Source organism: Solea senegalensis, linkage group LG8 (assembly GCF_019176455.1).
Source record: "Solea senegalensis isolate Sse05_10M linkage group LG8, IFAPA_SoseM_1, whole genome shotgun sequence".
Classification (NCBI taxonomy): Eukaryota; Metazoa; Chordata; class Actinopteri; order Pleuronectiformes; family Soleidae; genus Solea; species Solea senegalensis.
In genome coordinates this window covers 8,546,457-8,566,366 of record NC_058028.1, presented here as the reverse complement: position 1 = coordinate 8,566,366, position 19,910 = coordinate 8,546,457, and the positions used below count along the sequence as shown (strand labels likewise).

At 41.6% G+C, this 19,910-nt stretch overlaps 1 protein-coding gene across 8 annotated transcripts in view; it reads left to right on the top strand.

Moving 5' to 3' along the window:
- Positions 1-19,910, top strand: part of tenm4 (teneurin transmembrane protein 4) — a 168,465-nt gene that overhangs the window by 58,217 nt on the left and 90,338 nt on the right. For 7 of the 8 annotated variants that reach the window (XM_044031683.1, XM_044031684.1, XM_044031682.1 and 4 more), the window contains exon 4: positions 18,307-18,556. In XM_044031683.1, coding sequence (XP_043887618.1) covers positions 18,307-18,556 — 250 coding nt within the window. Of the gene's footprint in view, positions 1-7,166; positions 7,392-18,306; positions 18,557-19,910 lie in introns of all 8 variants that reach the window. The other variant, XM_044031685.1, reaches the window with a different exon arrangement.

Sequence of the window (19,910 nt, the reverse complement as noted above, 5' to 3'; positions counted from 1 at the left end):
TGGTGTCCGTTGTGTTGTTGTCTGTCGTGTCACGTTCAATGCTGTTGTTTGTTGTCGTCGCACAGCCCGCACCCCACCTACTAAGTAAAGGCACAGTTGAAACGCAAGCCTGACCCCGAGCTTTACCGTTTCAAACCGTACCATGATGGAAATACAGCATAAGTGAAGTGAAGCAAGAATACAAAAGAAAACAAAAGACAATAGAGAAACACAATTCAGACAGCAATAAACGTGTGACAAAATACTAAACAGTCAAGTCAAAAGGAAATCTAAAAATCTAGGGCGATGGATGAAAAAAAAACAGCCCTGGTTTGCAGAATTAATGTGTGGCATAGATTTGTATTCTGACAATATATTGTCTATCGCCTTGTCACCCAACAGCAGCCAGTATGTTCACCCCATCGTTTCTGTCACATCGCAGAAACACCTTTGTGAGGCTGGATGTCCTCACGTCGCTAACACATCACATTTCCAAGACTGTCACTTGGCACAATGGCAGGACTAACACTGCCTTTCACTCGCCCTTTGAAGATCAGTCCAAACAAAGAGCAGTGATCATGTAGGGAAGGGGGCACAGTTAATCAGTCATGGCACAGCCAGTGGGTTAGGGGAAAAAAAAAAATCCAAAAGGAACATCAAGCCTCCTTTCATGGATTTAGCAGCTCTAAATCCTTTGTATCGCATGACATTTCCAGGACAACTTGATCCTGCCATGTGAACATTTGTGTTGCACACTGTAAACATGGCCACTAGAGCCAGGCAACAGCACTTCATTAGAGGGACAAAGTTAAAAGTGAACAGGGGATTGTTCAGGCAATTTAAAAGCTATTAAATGTCCAATTAAGGTTTCCTGTCAGCCAAAGTACCTCATAGGCAAATGCGACTCAATTAATAGACCCCTATTTGTATTAGGGTTGGGATCATAAGCTTATTTATAAAACAAACTGTTTTCCTTCCACAGATTTACTCCCTAATAATCTTTTTAGCATAAGTCACATTACTGTATTAATTAGTCATTATGACTTAATGCTCTCATCTAAAAACATGAAAACTTGTGGTTCATTTTCAACCCACTCCCCCACTCATGATCCTTCATGATAACGTTCCCTGGAAGATTTTGTTTTTTACCAAAAAGCAGTTCCTTAAGGATTGCCTGTAGGATTAACAACAGAGACGTTTATAACAAGGTCCTAAGGACGCAGCTGTCTCCCGACACTCCAGATGATTTAAACTGCATCAGACTGTGAAGAAATGTAACAGTAAATGTTCCCAAGATCACGGAAGTTTGTGTGGTGACTTTGCAGCAGCCGGGTGCAGGATTTCATCAAGGTTACTAGAGGATCTGGTGTGCGTAACTGCACTTTCACAATGTGCGCCACTCGAATTAGAAGCTGCAGGAGGAAACAAATACCTGCCACCTTCACGTGGCTTCAAGGAGAATTAATCCGCGAAAAGGGCGAGGTTTTCATACATGAAGGAAGGCTTGCCCTTGTACGAGTCGGACAATAATTTACCTGCGTATCGCTCACTGAAAATTCAAAGGTCTGAAAAAGGTCCACATCCAGCAATTAGCGATGTGAATGCAGCAGGAGTGCATGCAAGTGTGGCGTGCTGTTGACTTGGTGTGAGGGTGTAAACTGAGGTGAGTTTTTACACCTTAATCAACAGTGCGCTGCTCTGTTGTTTGCCAGTGACACTAAAAGGTGTGTCATGAGGTAGGTGTCAAACAGCGGCACATTGCTGGTGTTCAATGCAACATAATAAGCAGCCTCATGCAAGGAACACAACCCACGGTTCCATGTGCCCACACAGTGAGCACAAGAGCCGTTATATGGAACTGGATAATCACTGTTTATGAGATGACGGTAGAAACAGCTTGATGTAAATCCTACTACTATATTTCCATGGCCATGTTTACATGTGCAAAACTTTCGTCAATCAGGTTAAAATCATTTTGATTAGAATTGACAACATCCCTGTTTACATGGACATGAAACAAGTAATCCAATTACGATGTGCATCAAGCTCTTAGTCAGCATAAACCGCTCTGAAATGCGCGGAGTTATCCGATTGTCTGGATGTCGTCGAAGAAGAAGACTCATTTTTGTTTGAATTATAAACAAAATGCTGTTGTCGCTGCTCACCCTTATTATTTCACCTCTGCTTGGCCCCTCACTGTTCACCTTCAACTTCCTTGTTCCCCCGACTTTCGCTTGTGTGACTTTCATTTCTGTTTTGTTTTGTTTTGTGTGTGTTTTTGTGGTGTTTTTCAAACTATACTTTTGTCTCCTCTCTTCTCGGTAATGAAGATACAGGCTTAGCATTTCGTACTGCTTCTGCATTTGACAGATAGACGTTTACATTATCAGTCCAAGCGCGTTTAACTTGCTGCCCTATAGTCTGGAGTTTGTAAAAAAAAAAGTCTCTATAAGAAAACACACAGCAGGTTTACATGCACAGTTTAATCGAGTTAATCCGGCTAAGACAGGACTGATCGGACTACTTGACTATTCTTGTTTCCTGTTGACCTTTACAAACACAGAACAATTGTTTAATTTTGGTGCATGCATAGAACACCAAGTCCGACTCCAGTCCGACTAAGCATAATGCATGCAGGAGAAATCGGACTATGAATCAAACTCTATCAAGGTTTGTTAGTCTGACTAAAACTAGCTTGATTTTAGTCGAGCTGAATTACTGTCTTAGTCTGACGAAAAAGGGACTTTTAACATGCATGTAAACACACTGACTGTCGGCTTGAGAGTGTTTTTTTGCCATGTTTCTTTCCAATTCATGTGATAACCTAAAACAGGAAGTCAGTTTGCATGAACGCCGATCAGAATGACCATCCCTGTCCATCAGGATGACACTTCTCTCCGAATGTACCATATCAGAGCAGGGATTCCTACTGCCGTGTCTACTTTTATTAGGGCCTGAACACCACACGGAATTCTTCTTATTATCATCATTATTATTATTATTGTTAGTATTTTTCTCCGCATTGAATCTATAATTCTGATTGTTCTTTTAATCTCTTTACGTGTGTCCGTGCAGACATAGTTGGTGCTCCATTGTAAATACACCGTCAAGCCACCGTTTCTCTTTTTTTTTCTGTTCCAAAACCTGAAGTCCACAGTACAAGTGACAAGTCTGCTTTACCTTGGTCGGTATTGTGAGTGTGCAGTAGTCGCGATGAATTGAAGAATAATGACTTTTCATCTTTTTGAATAAATTTGAATTTCTATGCGTGGCCTCAGAATTTAAAGCAGTTAGAGGCATATTGAGGATTAGTAGCTGAATTTAGAGGGTGAGAATTAACAATCGGGACTTTTATAATCAGAATATTATCTTGTCTTATTCTTTCCACTTGATAACATCCCTCTTTAAATTATATGTACCGCAGAACAGTTACTATGGGTACAACTGAAAAAAGGTTTTCTCCTGAATCCACAGAAACACACTCATTTATCCCATTAAAGCAATAAACAGAGTGTTTAAATCCTTTATAAGTGCATGCAATAAATCCCTCTGAAATCTGTAGCTGTTTATTAGTTTTAGTGCTGAAACAAGTAGTTGATTAAATGATTGGTAATGTGTGTTAATTGTTAGCATCGCTGCTAATGAAGACTCCTGTTTTTTGTTTTGTTTCTTAATCTGAGGATTTGCTTCATCTTTTTGTTTCCCTGTGATCTCAAATTGGAAGTCAAGTGGTTATGGAGTGTTAATGGAGATATGCAAAGCAGACACTTGCACGTTTGACACCTGCGGCTTTTTTGTGCATCTGTCACTAATTAATAATGAATTGTTTCATTGCAGATACAACTGTACTCACACATTTGTTACGTGTGACTGCAAAAGTATTGTGTTTGCTGTTCTCTCTTATGAAAATGATGAAACTATGTTGGTTGAGTTTGTAGAAGCCACAGACCCAGGATTAGTTTTAAAGTAATGTTACAGATATATAGTTTAAATAATCACAATAATCTCACATGCAGCCATTGCATAACTATCAAATTCCAGTGCCCTTCCAAAGTTTCTCAAAGCAGCATAAAAAAAACAACTACTACTATTTTATTCATTGTTACTTGTGGAGTTGTAAAAAGATAAAATATGCACAGCTGTCCACCCACATTCATGTTAGTGCTGCTGTTTGGCTCCCGCGCCAGCACCATACACTCTTACTGTTTTATGCCTCAGAAAAAAATAGTTTTGATTCTTTGAACCAGGGCTTGGATGCAAAGTTTTTACTTTATTGTTGCCTTCTTTCATACTGTACTTTCTCTAAAACTAAAATACATGTGCAAGTCTTCAGATTGCATATTTTTGATTCTATTTTACATTACAACCAGTTCCTCATCTGTGTGACTTGAACTACATCGCTAATGAGCCAGAGCGGTAAGATTTAAACATCACAGTATTTTCCAACATGGTTTAATTGGCAGAAGGATAAAAGTGCAACCTTTTCTAATTTCTTTGTTTCAAGCTGTGATTTTGTGATTTTGAAAAAGATAAATGGTTCGGTCCCAGTTGAGGCCTTAAATGCAGTGAGTGGTGGTCAGTGTTTGCAATCACACCAAGGTCACCGACGCTTCCCGACACGGTCAGACACAGAAGTGGTATAACAGACACTGAGTGAAGGCAAAGAAAAAACTACTTCTTGTCTCGGATGTGAGCTGCACAATCCTGTGTTAATTAAACACAGTAAGACAGTAAAACCTTTGTGTAAAAGAATAACGGCGGCTAAGCACGACTACCTTGACCTCATTTCGGTTATGACTTTGACTGTTTTTTTTTTTTAAAGGATTTTAATCTTTTCTTGTCTCACTGATGAATTCTCACTCTTGAGGAAGGGGGAATGAAGCTGTATTGAGCTCAAGGACCCGGTGCGGCTCAGTTTTTGCCTCTCATGTCAACTCATCTCTGGTCTTTTGTAGCATCTCAGTGAGTGCAACTCAGACTGTAGTTGTTTTGGCGCACACTAAATGTCCTGGGTGCATCTGAGGAATTCTGGGAATAACTGTAATAAAGCCGTTTTCAGCAGCTCCTCTCCCGGTTGTACACTGTTGTATATCGAAAGCACAACAGCGTCACAGTCATTAAGCTGCAGTAGGGCAACTGTGCCTCTGCACCCATTACTACACGGGCATTTGAGGGCTGAGAGAGAAATGAAGCATGTGGTGTGAAGTATATATAAAGCATAAACTGTGACTCCCTGGCGCAGTGGATGTCCGCCGCTCGTGTCGGGCCGTGCCTGATATGTTAATATCACTAATTGTTTCCTAATTAGATGCGAGTCAGTGAGTCGTATTTTAATGCTCTTCAGGGATCGTTACAGAGCCAGAAGAAATGTATCTCTCCTGATGGATGACAGTCCAGTCAGCAGGAATTTCCAACATCAAGGCCATTGGAGTGATGGGAGAATGCAGGGTGGCTGGGTGGCTGAGCGGGGGGTGAGCGCGAGTGCTCTGAACTGATGGCTGCGCTCGCCGCAGTCATGTTACTGAAGTACTCCATTTTCCGCGTGGCACAGAGCTGAATCAAAAGTTAATCATACGTTAATGGGCACTCTGTGGAGATTTAACATCCCGTGACAGGGTTGAGATTGGAGTCAATAATAAAAAATAAAGAAGAAAAATGCGATATTGGCGTGTTAGGAGAATCGGAGTTGCACACTATATATAACAAGAGGCTATAAATGATCACCTGTAAATTATTCATGTTGTGCTGTTGAGGTGAATCACTCCATTTTATGCTACAGACGAGTTGGAAAGCCACGGTGGATAAGGAGATATGAAAACTCGTCATGTTTAGGAAACTGCTGTTGTCCTTTTTGCAGAGTAATTACATTAAACTAGTGCAGTGCCCGTGCAAAATCTGCTTTTGTGTGTGTTTTCAGTAATTGTTGGTTTGGTGTGTTTGAGTGCTCATTGTTACTATTACACAGCAAACGTTCAGTGACATTTTTATTTGGGTATGGCAGGAAGCAAACACTGCTGCTGACATCATGGCATACAATAAATATGGAAAATTGAACTACACGCTTGCATAACAGCTGCAGGAAAGAGGCGTCCTCTGAACTTGCTGGTTCGGAGAGACCTGTAACGCCTCCCAGAGGGGAGTGGGGCGAACGTTTGGCGGCACTGCGTTCGCGGTCTGCCTCCGTTTCACGGCGCCTTGTCTCACTCACAGTGCCGTGTGAGTGAGAGGGGGAGTGGCTACAGTAGAGCGGCGGAAGCCTGTGTGTGCTTCTTTTAGCGATATATGTAACAATATCGTTTGTATTCTTTATCCAAACAATGTTAAACTTGGCACTGCACTTGGCACTGCCCGTAGCAAGACACCTGTCGAGTTTGAAATCAATCGACCCATCAGTTTGAGAGATATGTGAATAACACACACACACACACACACACAGACGGTACGAACACATGTACAACTCCGTGGTCAAAGAATAGAAGAACATCCAAAAAATGAGGATGAGCTCCTGGCGAAAAACAGCTGCTACTGAAATGGAAAGTGAGATTGAGCATGCATGAAGACTGACCCTCGTTTAAACGGAACCACATGCTTGAACACATGTGAATGCAGAAGTACGGCCCAGCCCTTACTGCATGTCACTCTCGCCCTGCCTAGTTCTGCACACAAACAAGATCCGATGCCAGAAGATTGTGAGGGATTGCATACTGGTGCCTCGGTGTAGTGTGCGAAGTGATCCACGTGTGAGCGGAAGGGAAGCAGATAAAGTTCCAGGATGCTCCAAAACATTTGTAGCATTTGGACATTACAGGAAAAGAGTTGGTTAAACTTTCTGTTGATCTCTCTCTGCCTGTGCATGCTCTCGTAAAGACTTGAGCATCATAACCCAGTTTTTTTTTTTACTCTCCTTTCTTGCATTTAAGTGAATAAAAGGATGTTTTTATTTCTTTGAAGCAACATTAGGTTGTTGCCTTTTCTTTTCTGTCACAAACTCGTGTTTGTATTGTTCTTCTCAGCTGGGGTGAGGCGGTGGAGACAAAGGCAGATGTGTCTGTTTTTATTTCCCTTTTAAGTGTCAGAGTTAAGGTGCGTGTGTGTTTGTGTGTTTTGCTCCTATGTGATGATCCCTGTGTTTGGGTGTGTTTCATTTCCTCCCCCCCCCATGTGTTGTCTCTGTTTGTGGTCTACAGGTCCTCCGCATTGTTCATCCTCCTCCTCCTCCCCTGTTGAGCAGCTCCCATACCCTCCCCCTTCCATTGCAGCCAATGAGAGCAAGGCAGGGTTGCTAGGTAACTGTGCGGCTCAGCCAGCCCAGGACTCTAACTCTGAGGATGAGTTTGGCCCCAATTCATTCTTAGTTAAAACTGGCTCAGGGAACCTGTATGCTCCTGCCACTGCAACAGCAACAGCTGATGGTGAGTTGGTTTTCAAACTACTGCTGCTTTGTTGAGGTTAGCCTTCCCCCTGTTCCTGGACAGTGTTTGTGTTATGGGTCATGCAGATGGCTGTGGGCAAGACTATGTACCTTTTTTTTCCCTGAGCACCATGTGAGAGGGTTGAAACTCTGGGTCGATATTTAGCCCCGGGAAATGCACAGAACTCTCTGCAGCGAGGTGTGCAAAGTTCAGAGCCTTGCTTAAAGAGATGGACAATTTTGGTTCAGGGGGTGATGTTTTGTCACAGACTTTTCTGTTCTGTGTGTGCGTGTGTGTGTGTGTGTGTGTGTGTGCTGGTTGGGAATCATCATCTTCTCTGAAAGCAGCAGGCTGCACGCATCCTCCGCTCCTCAGATAGCAAGCAAGGCGTAATGACAGGTACTTCACACCAGGTGCGATGTCATCCCTGCTCTATCATGATGTTTAGCACTGAAAGGAATAAGTCCATTTGTAGAGATATCAGAAACAGTGTAAGGCATACTGTACTCCTTTTTATTTTTGATAAGAGCTCAAAGGCAGATGGTGCCTCTGGAGTTAGATTAGGTTTGAAAAATCCATGCGTGGATTCTAATTAATAAATGTCAGCTGCACTCTCCTCGTGGAGGGCTCAGTGTCTGCTGCTGTTGGAACCAACGTTCACTCAGACTGACACACTGACATTTGCACTTACACTGGAAACGTGGTGGTGTTGACAGTTGACGAAGGTTCAGGCACTGTAAGCGCACATTGCAGAGGAAGTGTGTTAGAGTCTGCCTCAGCAGATTTTTGTGATTATTGTGAACATTGACGTGATGGAGTTGTGTTTGGCAGTAAGCTGGTCTGTTATGTGAAGCGGTGTCGTGTGTTGTCTGACAGAAAGCGACATAACGTGTTAAAAACACCTACGTCCAGGTGAGACTTCCCGCTCTGTATCAGAAGTCATTTGTGTCCATTATAGCAGGGTTGAAAACGTGCGTCACGTGTTCATTCACTGCATGTGCTGGTACGCAGGTTTTCATTTGTTTCATCGTTTCATTCCTAGAAACAGCTCTTGTTAAAAGTAGGCCCAGGGATTTCTTTCATGAGACTGAAACTGCAAACACAGCACTTGTCATTTACAGCTGATCAGTATATGAATGTTTGGAAACGCATCGTTCTGTCTATGATGTCCCAGTTTCGTCCTTTCCTCGACTAAACAAACAGCCCCACAAGTAGTGTTTGCAAATGGCAGCTGTGGCTCAGTAGGTAGGAAGAGTCATCTGCCAACTGCGATGTTGGGGATTTGATCCCTCGCTCCGATAGTATACATGCTGATGTGTCCTTGTGCAAGACACTGAACCCCCCCCAAAACTGCTCCTGGCAGCCTGTGCAAGCAGCATGTGAATGGGTGTGATAGAAAAAGTGATGCACATACAGTAGATGAATGTGTGTGAATAGATGAGTCGCTGAATTTAATTGGTCGCAAAGACTAGAAAAGTATTAATACAGACGGTTTTTCATTTTCGCTGCTCCAAAACCCAAGGGGATGGCGTGGAAGGCAGGTGTCGCCTGAAGCAGACATGATGCATTTAAGGAAAAACAACTAAATAGAAACGTAGTATTGTGGTCGCAGTGCGATTTAATGCAGTTGTGGATAATGCCACAAACGCCATGTGTGGTAAATGTGGACAATGAGATTATTTCAAGTATTTCCTCAAGGTAACCCCGGAAAGTTAGATTTATGACGATGGCCACATTCAGAAGTGTGAGACTCGTTGTTTTATGATCCGTCTGCGTGACGCGATAAAATGTTGCCACTCAAACTCAAATTCATGCCTCATGTCTCTCTCAAAAGAAAAAAAAGAATTCTCACTGCTCAAACACAAACACAACAACAACAACAGAAAAAAATCAAATGATGTACATAATTTATTAAAGCTTACAACTTAACTACCCAAAGGGTTGCATTACATCAAACTCCAGAGTTCACGCAGCTGCATGCTCAGAAAGCCCTGGAGAATGAGTTATTAATCCTGTCACCAATCTCTCCTAATTCCACAGTAACAACAAGCTGGTCACCCAGCAGTGACATGACTTAAGGGTACACGGGTGTGGGGAATGGCCTTTACCGCCACAGATTTGTCTCATAACAATGACACTGATTTGCATAGGTGTGGTGTTTAGGTTTGCTCCGGGGCCTGTCAGCAAGGGGTAGGACAGAGGACAGAGGACAGAGGGCTGATACCGATGGAATATCCCCGGCTTTATTTGCTGCCTTATTCATCCTCAGGCTTTTTAAGACTCCTTTTTTTTTAGTTTGCAGGGTACAGCATGTTCCTTTTTGGATGCTGCCTTTTCCTCACTCTCATATCTCAGAAATATCAAACCAGGACTCTTTAAATCAATGCTTTTGTCCAGACGGAGATTCTATCACCTCGGGCTGGTATTACATATAAATAAAATAAGAACATCTTTGAGACTGCATTGTTTGATGTCAGAAGAGCTTTGTTTATGGGGCATATTCACGTAACAACCTAATGAGACATGGAGCGCTCGATCGGTCTTCTTCCATTGACCACATCACATCCAAATACTTGATCATTAAAAGAAAATCAATGTTGTAGTACATTTACTTTACTGTCAGTCAGACGAGCCGCTGCAAAATTGTCCATATCCTAGTAGATCATGATTTAAACCGGATGTCACATTTACATTTGAGGTTTTCACTAATGACAGAGACTGTTATTCTGTCTGTGTGAATTATTTTCCAGACCCCAAAGCTTCTGTGTCAGATAATATATGTAACTGTATAACTCTAGGAACCCACGCTGGTTTCCCAATTTCAGGGAAAGTCTCAACTCGAATTGCAACTGTTCCCTTCAGCTACGTGAACCTCATTTTTTCAAGGTGACACAGCTACAGCGGGCCACATGGGTCGTCTGGCACGGAGAGTGGGGTTCTAGTCGGTGCACAAGGACATTGTCGATATATTTAAACCAGAATCGCTAAATTATCTGAACAAATTTATCTGAAAAAGGAATTTTCAATTCAGTGCAGATGTTCGGGGGGGAAAAAAACAAACATGCACAGTGCCAAATGTAATGTAATCTGGAATTAAACATGCATCTCAGGTTTTCAGTGGGAAGTACTTGGGGAGGGGGGGTGGCGGGGTAATTCAACAGCCAGCATGGAAAAAAATGACTTGAATATCAAATCAGATCTTTCTGACATACAGGTCAGTTATTTAAGAAATATTTCAAATCCGAGCTGTCACGGTGCAGGGGGATATTGACTTTTTGTTTTGTCAGTAAACAACCGCAGTAAAGCAAATGTGTGGCTAATGTAATTGGCGAACAGTGTGTCAGCCGCTCTGGAAAACGAGTGGATTTTTTTTTTGTCGTCACATTTTACCCAAGGTCATCTTTTCAGCCCAGACTCAGACTTTGAATGTTCTGCTGGATTTTGAATAAGTAAGCAGCCTATCGTTATTTACGTTAGTCGCCTCAGAGGCTGCAGTGTTTATTTTCCTGCTCTAAGAACACTGAGGCCGTGGCTTCTGCGAGGAGGCCGGCGAAGCTGCTCACTGAAGCCTGCGGTCCTTTTGTGCGGCATGTGTTTCACCGTGGCCCCAAGCTTTCCCCGAGGGCCGTCTTCCCAGGGAGACTTGTCAGTGGGAGCCCGCTGCCACGCTGAGAGCCGCAGATCTGAGACACGGTGACCTCCTCACATTAGCATCTCTTAATGCAATAACAGCATGGGGTCGGGCCAGTGATGGCTCTCAGTGCAGCCAGGGCTCTCCGTTGAAAGAGCCACCACACCGCGGCCTCGCAGCTGACCAAGCAGGAATGCTGAGCCTCGCAGAAGCCCCGAGGACGTGGCCATGCGTGAATTCAAATAAGTCTTCATTTGAACTGCCTAATAATCCCTGTGTCTGCGAGTACAGGGGGAAATCTGGTTAAAAGAGGTCACACCAGAAAGTAATTTAGCCACAGACACCATGAGGGATGAAACTATCTGAGGCTAAGTAATAATTTAATGAGTAGCACATGGCGCTAGCATGCAGTGTCCCCTGTTTTGTTTTTGTTGGTTTTTTTTCTTCCGGGATATGTGAGGTTTCAGTTTTGACTCCACATAATATCTGGAGTTGCCCGTAAACTGCGCTCAACAGACAATTTGTCCGGTTGCATTCGCCCTGCTCTTCATCAGTGCACAGAAACCGTGGATAATGCATTTTGCATACCTACATATCTTCTTTTCATTGACATAAATTGAGACGCATTACTTTCATTCCATGATAATTGCGGACCATCTGTGCCTTCTAACAAAATCTTGAACCTCTTGATGGATCTGCGGCGGAGTGACGTACACAACGGAGCAAACGAAACCACTTGTCTTGTTCTTGCTAAAGCAGCTCAACGGCTGACAGAAAATCCATTTGGTCTCACAGAGGCAGAGAGAAGCATATGCCACAAACTAATGGATTGGGTTTCAAACTGTGGCAAACGTTAGTTGGACCAAAAAAGGCGGTTGATTATTTTATATATTTTTTAAAAAAGGTTTTGTTTGAATGTATTTTTTTTATGTTTAAATCAGACTGTATAGAAAGACTCCAAATACCAGATACAAGTCATGACATTGTTTGGTGTGAGAGCCTCGTGCGCTAGTGATTGTGGAGAGGAGCAATTTGTCAACCAATCACTCTCAGTAAATAATAAAACGCCTTTTGATTTGGCCCCAAGTCCAATGCGCTTTAGTGGCAGCGACGAGGGGGACAGGGAGGTGGTTTGGCTTTGCTTTTTCGTAAAACTGTCATGTCATCTATTGTCAATGATTGGAATTATTTATTAGGGCTGCAACAAATAATTAACATGTGAAAGATCGAAGCTTGATTCGTTTCTTTGCTCCTCTGCAACCTCGGCTTTTGAAGAAAACCAGACTTTTAAAGGATGTTGTATTTTAAGGTATCGGGGAAACACAGACTTTGACATTTGTACGCACCAAACAACAGTTCAATAAATCAATAAGGAAAAAAAAGTGAAAAGATGAATCTATAAAGAAAATAATAGTTATTTGAGCCGCTCGTACTACCAAATGAGAATGAATGGTTCTCTTCTACCTGCATGCATCATACGACGGCCTGATTTTTTTTTTACGGCCTGATTATTTTCTCCTCTATAACAAAGGTGAACTCAGATTCGGATTCCAGGTCTTCTGATTATTCCCATTGAGAGAACCGAGTGTTGTCGGTGGTACCTGTTACCTCTGAAATGAGCACAGGAAAGACAGCTACTATTCCCTTATGGCTCTTCCCTTCAGACTTTTCTAATGGTGCAGGAAACATCAGGGCCAGCAGAGAGGAGCCGCTTCAGGGAGCAAGGAGAGAGCGAGAGAAAGCAGCTCTCACTGCCTTCATGACAAATTCCATTTGTATTTTCATGGACAAATGCTGCTCAACTGGAAATTTTTTTGCTCTCATGATTAGCCATAGGCGGTATAGCAGTAAGCAAGATTTAATGATTTATCCGGGCAGTGGATAGCTCTTGATGAATTTCTGCATCGAATGGCTCACACCTCACTGCGTTGATCAGGTGTCCGCGGCACGTCATGTGACCTTATTTCATCGCGCGTGACCATTGGTGCTCTGTGATGTTCGCCAGTGTCCTTGTTCGGAAACACACCTTTCTCCATGGATACTGCACAAACGAAGGCAGAGACCACTCTAATTGTGCCGCCACAAGTATTTCCCATGCATGTGTGAATGTGTTTTTTTTTCTGAAGGTTGTAAAACAAATTGTGAGATATGCATCTACTATTTTTTTGTCAGTGGCACAGTGTTAGATAACCGTTCCAGGACTGCGCCATTACCGTTCTCAACATTTTTCAACATTGATTGTGTCCATCTGGTGGCTAAGTATCGAATTAAATGTCAAAGGCTAATCCCCTATGTAACAGCTGCAGTATAGGAAATTGAACTGTTTCCATGACTACAGTGAAGTGAGACATACAGTACGCCAGTCGATCTACAAGTTTATATATGTACCAATTTGCTGTAGAGAGGCATCGTTACAGACGTGTCAGTGGCTCTGACTTATTTGTGTGTCTAGTCACACTCAAAAAAACCGAGGGGGGAAAAAAATGAGATGGTGTTTTCTGTTCAGAAAGAGAATGTTACAGAAAAACTAATAACACAAAGTACATTTTACTTATGAAAAGCTGTCGGCTAGAGTGGGTGTTGTTGGTCAAACTGACAAACTACTGTAAGCACGTTGTACCAGCATGGCAGTCCCCGAAGTGAATCTGATTCATTAAATTATTGATGACGCTTTCAATTATTTACATCATGGGATTTGCTTATTTGTGTCTGCGTCTTTGGATGAATACAGCAGTCTTTCCCCAAAAACCTTTTTGTCTGGGGGATCCACTCTGTAATGACGACAACTCGTCGTGACCCAATTCACAATGTAAATCGTGACGAGAGCATTTGGGCGTGATGTTATATAACTGAATGATTGTATAACGCTGGCCATTTTTTTACTCTTGTAATGTTATGAATGACTGCTTCTATTTCTATCTATTTCTAATTATGAGTTATCTTCCAATAACTTTGTTTCCCAACCCAGAACAGTGTGTCACACATGTATTAAAACATACATACGTATTACACATATTTTTATGTATTTTAGAAAGCTGTTAGAGTACAGCACCTGTTAAAGTTGGACAGTTCTGTCAATGTTTCTGGTGCTTATAATTAACAGTCACATAATAAACGCACTTTTTTATTATTATTTTTGAGAAACAAAGGATTAAACAATGTGTGTTCTTGGAAAACTGATGGCCTACATTTTTGATTGCTCTCTTGGAATCAACAAAAAGTACTGTCCTTAAAAGTTATTTTAAAAGATATTTCACTTTTTTTGTGTTATTATTTTTCATTTTACTTTATGACGATCGAAAATAGGTATCTTGTAAAATTCAATTTGCACCGGTTTGATTGAATAAGCGCTGAAAATAATTTTTTTGTTGTTTTTTTGTTTATGAACATGCTGGCAAGTCTCCATTCATTTCCATTTTTATCCTGCAGTTTTTATATCATTTGCGCGACGGAAATTGTATCATCTTACCATTAGACAGGCATTCCTGATGTCTCTCAGGATGGGGTGGGTGTGGGGTGGTGGGTGTCCTGGCTAATGAAGTGGATTTGCCTTAATTACTTGTCTAGAATAGCATCAGGAGGTCTCAAGCAGTGCATACATCTGTTGGCAAAAGAAAAATGAAAAAGTGCATTCCAGAGTGAATGGGAATCTATAGGCTTCTGTTTTTTGAATGCCATGTGAAAGTTTGGCTTTTGTAGTGGAGCCCCCTTTTCCTGTCTCTCTTATAACAAATTAATATCCTCCTTTTTTTTTTCCACCCGTTTCATTTGTGTAAAGCAGGTCAATAGAAAACCATTTATTTTTCTCCCCTGTCCTTCGGTTGGTTGTGAGTAATGGTTGCTGAATCATCACATCTGTGGGGGTCGCGTTGCCCGGGTTCTTTGTCTCATAAACGCTCTTATTTTTCAAAAAAACCTTAATGACTCACATGGCTGTTGGGGGATAAGTGGTTGGAGAAGGACACACACACACACACACATGCATGTCGTCATGTGTCATGTAGAAACTTAATGTTACAATAGTGATGCTTATATGCAAATAATTAGGCAAGTAGAGTGAATGAGATTAGCATCGTCTCTATGCAAGACTGTACAGCATGTGTTCAAATCTTAAAAAGATTAGTTCACTACTTGAACACTGCGTGACCGGAACGCAGAATTAAAATAGCTGTCCCTAAATACACCAGACTCCTCTGTTAAATATTGAGATTTACAGATCTACAGTTCGGCATTGTTCGGTTTTATTCTCGTGTCGGACGTAGGGCTGAACGATTTTGAATAAATATCTAATTGTGATTATTTTGACAGGAAATGTACATCATTATTCTCATCTTTATTTAAAAAAGAGAATATATTTGATATGTGATATTTGTGCAGCTCTGTGAGTAACGAAGACATTCTCTTCAGTCGGTAGAATAAGATGTGTAATATTAATTCATCTAAAATGATATGTTGACACACATTTTGGCTTCAGATCCCAAAAACAAATGTGGCTAACAAAACAATTCAAATCTACACACTAGATATTAGAAAACATATCAGTGAGAGCTACTTTAAATTAAATTGAAGTGAATTTAAAATATATAAATATCTTATGAGTGCAGGATGTACCTACTTTTTCCTCAAATTACAAAACTAGCCTTTGCTATGTTTTTTTTACTGCATGGCACACTCAACAAATAACAAGGACAGTGCGTTGCAAGCACATATAGTGGACTTGCATTAAATGATAACCTAAGCTTATGGTGCATTGATTAATATTTATCGATTCCCGGCCGTAAGCACTAGACAACATTTCGACTCTAATCTGAATTAGGTGTCGGCCCACATTTGCTAAAGCATCATAGGTGGTGAGGTATTTGTTTACCAGGCTGTAGATGCTTTCCAGACCAGTGATGCATTTAGCTCTGTGATATTTTTCCTCTGCACTGTCCCCCGTATCAAATTAGCATAACCTTATTAATGGCTTTCGGGATCAGGTACATTACCGAGAAGGAGGGAGGCCATCAACAACAACTACTGCATGGTTTTTACCACACACCAGCCCTACTGTTCATCACGGCGATGGTGCACCTCCCTTCCTCTCTCCGTGTCTCGGCTAATTACGAGGGCAGGATTGTGCAAAAGTGTGGAACCATCTGTCAGTGCGACAGATGACTAATATAAAGCAAAAGGAAATAACGGTTCCCGTGTACATCCTATAATGTGTTGGCCGTATTGTAGTAAACAGGCTTGTTCCTCCAGAAAATATATAATGTATTACTCATTACTCTCCAAATTAATATTACTCATTACTCACTTTTTATGACTCATTATATCACGTTTCTGTTGCAACCCACAGGATTAGTTTAATTGTGCCCCTTTCTCTTTAAACTTCGGAATTCATGTGCACCTCTGCTTATCAGAGGAAATGTATGCAAGCTGTAATGTGTTCGATCCGGGTGAAAGCAGCTGTAAACTGGGGGATATGCAGCGTTAAGGCATCAGTCATGTGTGCATCTAAGGACTTCAGACTATGCCTATGATTCCATAACAGCAGCAGGAACAGGCTCAATGGAAAAACTCACTGGTGACATGCGCACATATGACGACATCATGTCGACTTTCAAACAACAAGGGCAAACATAAGTTACGTCACATGTCATTTCTGAGGCAGCAACGTATTTGAATTTTATAACACGGAATTGTTTTCATAATAGTTTGCATCAGACATGTTTTTGGAAAATGATATTACTTCACTGCTTTACTCAGTTATCCATTACTTCTAAATAGCTTTTATACCTCTTTCCTCCCTCTTTTACTCTTTACTAGTCATGTGTTACTAACCCACCACTGGTAGAGAACTAGCCTAAATGGAGAATAGAAACAAAAAAACCAAGATTAAACGGTGGCACACAGGTGAGATTAAGTTCCTTGAAGATTAATAGTCACACGCATTTCTTTTTTTCTTCCTGTCCTTTCTTGCTGAGCCACTCGTTAGCACATTACCTGTAAACACAATGGGCCTCTCTTTCCATTCTCCCTAAAATGCCTTCCAGCGCTCAACCGTAATGCGTCTTTGTTCTCAGCAAAGAGACAGCTTTGCGCCTCAATAGGTTATTTATTTAGTTGGATTGAAACATGTTAATGTTTGTGGCTTCATGTCACCGATCCTGCAAATAAATCCGCAAAGATTGTCGATTGTTCACTGCCGTGAGTAGGTGTTGCTTTAATGAAGGAGCTGATTATACAAAATAGGTCCACTGTGTGACTGTGTTCCACTCCCTCTGCTGTAAATTGGCAATTTAGTGTTGTGGATATCTGTGAAATAAAAGGAGGCTTGCTGGTATAAAGAAAAGACACTCTTTCACTTGGTGTAAAGCCACTTTATTGATTGATGAATGGCTTAGCAGATGTGGAAATGAATGGCTTCAGAGTGCAGAAGGACATTGGTCTTCTGTCTTGTGAAGTGCACCGAGTATCAGAAAGTGCATATAGGACCTCTGGGTACAATCTGGTCTTCTACACCTCATATCTAATAGTTTTAAATCCTCTGGTGAAAAGTGACAACAAAGCTGGTAAAAGACATAAAAAAAGAGCAAGTTTGGCCTGAAAAATGATATAAGAGCTCAGGAATCACTTCCACTTACGCTGACCACTGCAAATCTGATAATACCACAGAACTAATGGCCAAGAAATAGCCTCCGTTCTTTCTTTTCAGTATCAAATCTTCAAAATTTGCCTCAGCCGAGCTGTGGCGACGGTCAAAGAGTCAAACAAACTGTTGTTCTAAAGGACTATACAGACTCGGATGGCCTTGCCTGGGCTGAATGAATGTCTAAAAAACTTAGTGGTCAGTTTCATGCAGCAGTCAGTTTGTGTGTTTACACGGGATCCAGTATCTCATCTGAGTAAACATTCAAAGGGTCTCTGTGGGAGGCAGCCAGGGAACTTTGATAGAGACTGGTTTGGAGAGATAATGAGCCGAGGAACGACTGTTTTGTTTTAAAAAAAAAAAAGACTGATTCACGTAAGGGATTCGAAGCTCTTAAGTCAAAAGAGTCTTTTGGCAGAAATTAATATGCTGCTGCTGTTGAAACCACAACTTATCAATTATCATTCAGAGAGCTGATACTTGGGGAGTTAGGCAGCACTTCAAAAATAATCTCTTTATGTGCTGATGAACTATCTCGGTGTGTCTCTCGTGGTGCCTCAAAAGACAATTCAAATGGTTCAAAAGTTGCTCTGTTTATTTTCAAGTGTCTGTAACACGTTTTTTTTAACAGTTCCCTCTTCTCCTTTCAGACGGAGCCTTTCAAAACCACTCTCGGTTGCGGACGCCTCCTCTACCGCTCTCCCACTCCCACTCGCCCAATCATCAGCACCATGCGGCCTCCATTAACTCCTTGAACAGGGGAAACTACACACCACGGAGCAACCCCAGTCCCGTGCCCACAGACAGCTCCATTCCTCCTGAGGGTCCTGCCAGTGGTCCAGACTCTGGCAGTGTGCAGGACAACTGGCTACTCAACAGCAACATCCCCCTGGAAACAAGGTAGGGTGTCCCTCATCTCCCGGTGATGTATGGAGATGTTGGCGCCTGTAAGACTGAGCTTGACCCGCTGCCATTGAACACAGCTTTTCATGCTGTCCCGCTCCATGTTGAAAAGCCACTCTGCTAACAGGTAGTCGAGCAATAACATGGAAAACCCTGCTGAGGGCAAAGGCTTACGTTTGCGATGAACATGAGTTTGTAGCAAACAAGAGAAAACTGCTGCTTCTGGGTCTCGAGTGTAAACAGCAGAGCAATTATAATCACGTCGGTTGTAAATCTGTTCTGGCAAAATTACATTTAGACTTCATCATGGCTCCTCCATATCTGCCCTGATATTGTTTATTTCATATTAATCAGCATTCACTTCTCTCGCACATTTCTCAATAGGAGGCCCCCTTTTGTGAAGTAGATTTATTAGAGTTATTATAACCAAGGCAGTATCTGTCTAAATCTAGAGAAGGTCAAAATTATCTAAACCCTCCTCCTAATCGCCATTCCTCTGGTAAAAGTAGCAAATTATTCATGTGTCCAAGTCTCCTACTGAGCAAATTGTTAGAACATCATTGACAAAAAACTAATTTGATAAAAATGTGTCATTCACATGATTTATTTATTATAATATATTCAAAACAATCCACTTTTTTTGACACTCCATGTAATCTTACATGCGTACAATATACACACAGATATGTGTCAGTTTTAGCTGTTTTTTGATATTATGAACATATTTCTTTCAAGAATATTTAAAGGAATACGTCACTCATTTGCATTTAGCTTTGCATTACTACAATAGGGGTAGTCATTTTGAAAAATTGTGCTTCCCAACCTCCGTTTCCCTGAGTCAAGAAATATCTCTTGGTCTGAGGCTTGAAACTGCAACGCTAATTCCATACATTTTAGACCCACTCGAGACAGGACCTCATTCCCAGAATGTAAATAGTGTCCGCCATCTTTGCTAACAGTTACGCTAACAGAAGTGTCACTGGTGCGTACGTAACAAAGAAAAGAATGAAGATATTTCTCAACTCAGGGGGAAACTGAGGTTGGGAAGCACAATTTTTCAAAAATACTATCCCTATTCTAGTAATACAAAGCTAAATGCTATTCCTTTAAGCCAGAGATGGGGAACCAAACAGTGAATAGAGCTAGCAAGCCTGCTGTTGCACACCTACTTTAATATGAATAGAGAGTTCCTCTCTCAGCTCTGACTAATTACTTTCAGTTTTTTTTTTTTTTGCCATATGTGGTTTTGGGGATGTACAATTCCACAGTGAATGTGCCGTGGCACAGTGATGGATAGTACAGGCTTCCTGTGAAGCTGTTAGCCGAGTAGCTTCCAGTGTGACGTCAGTGT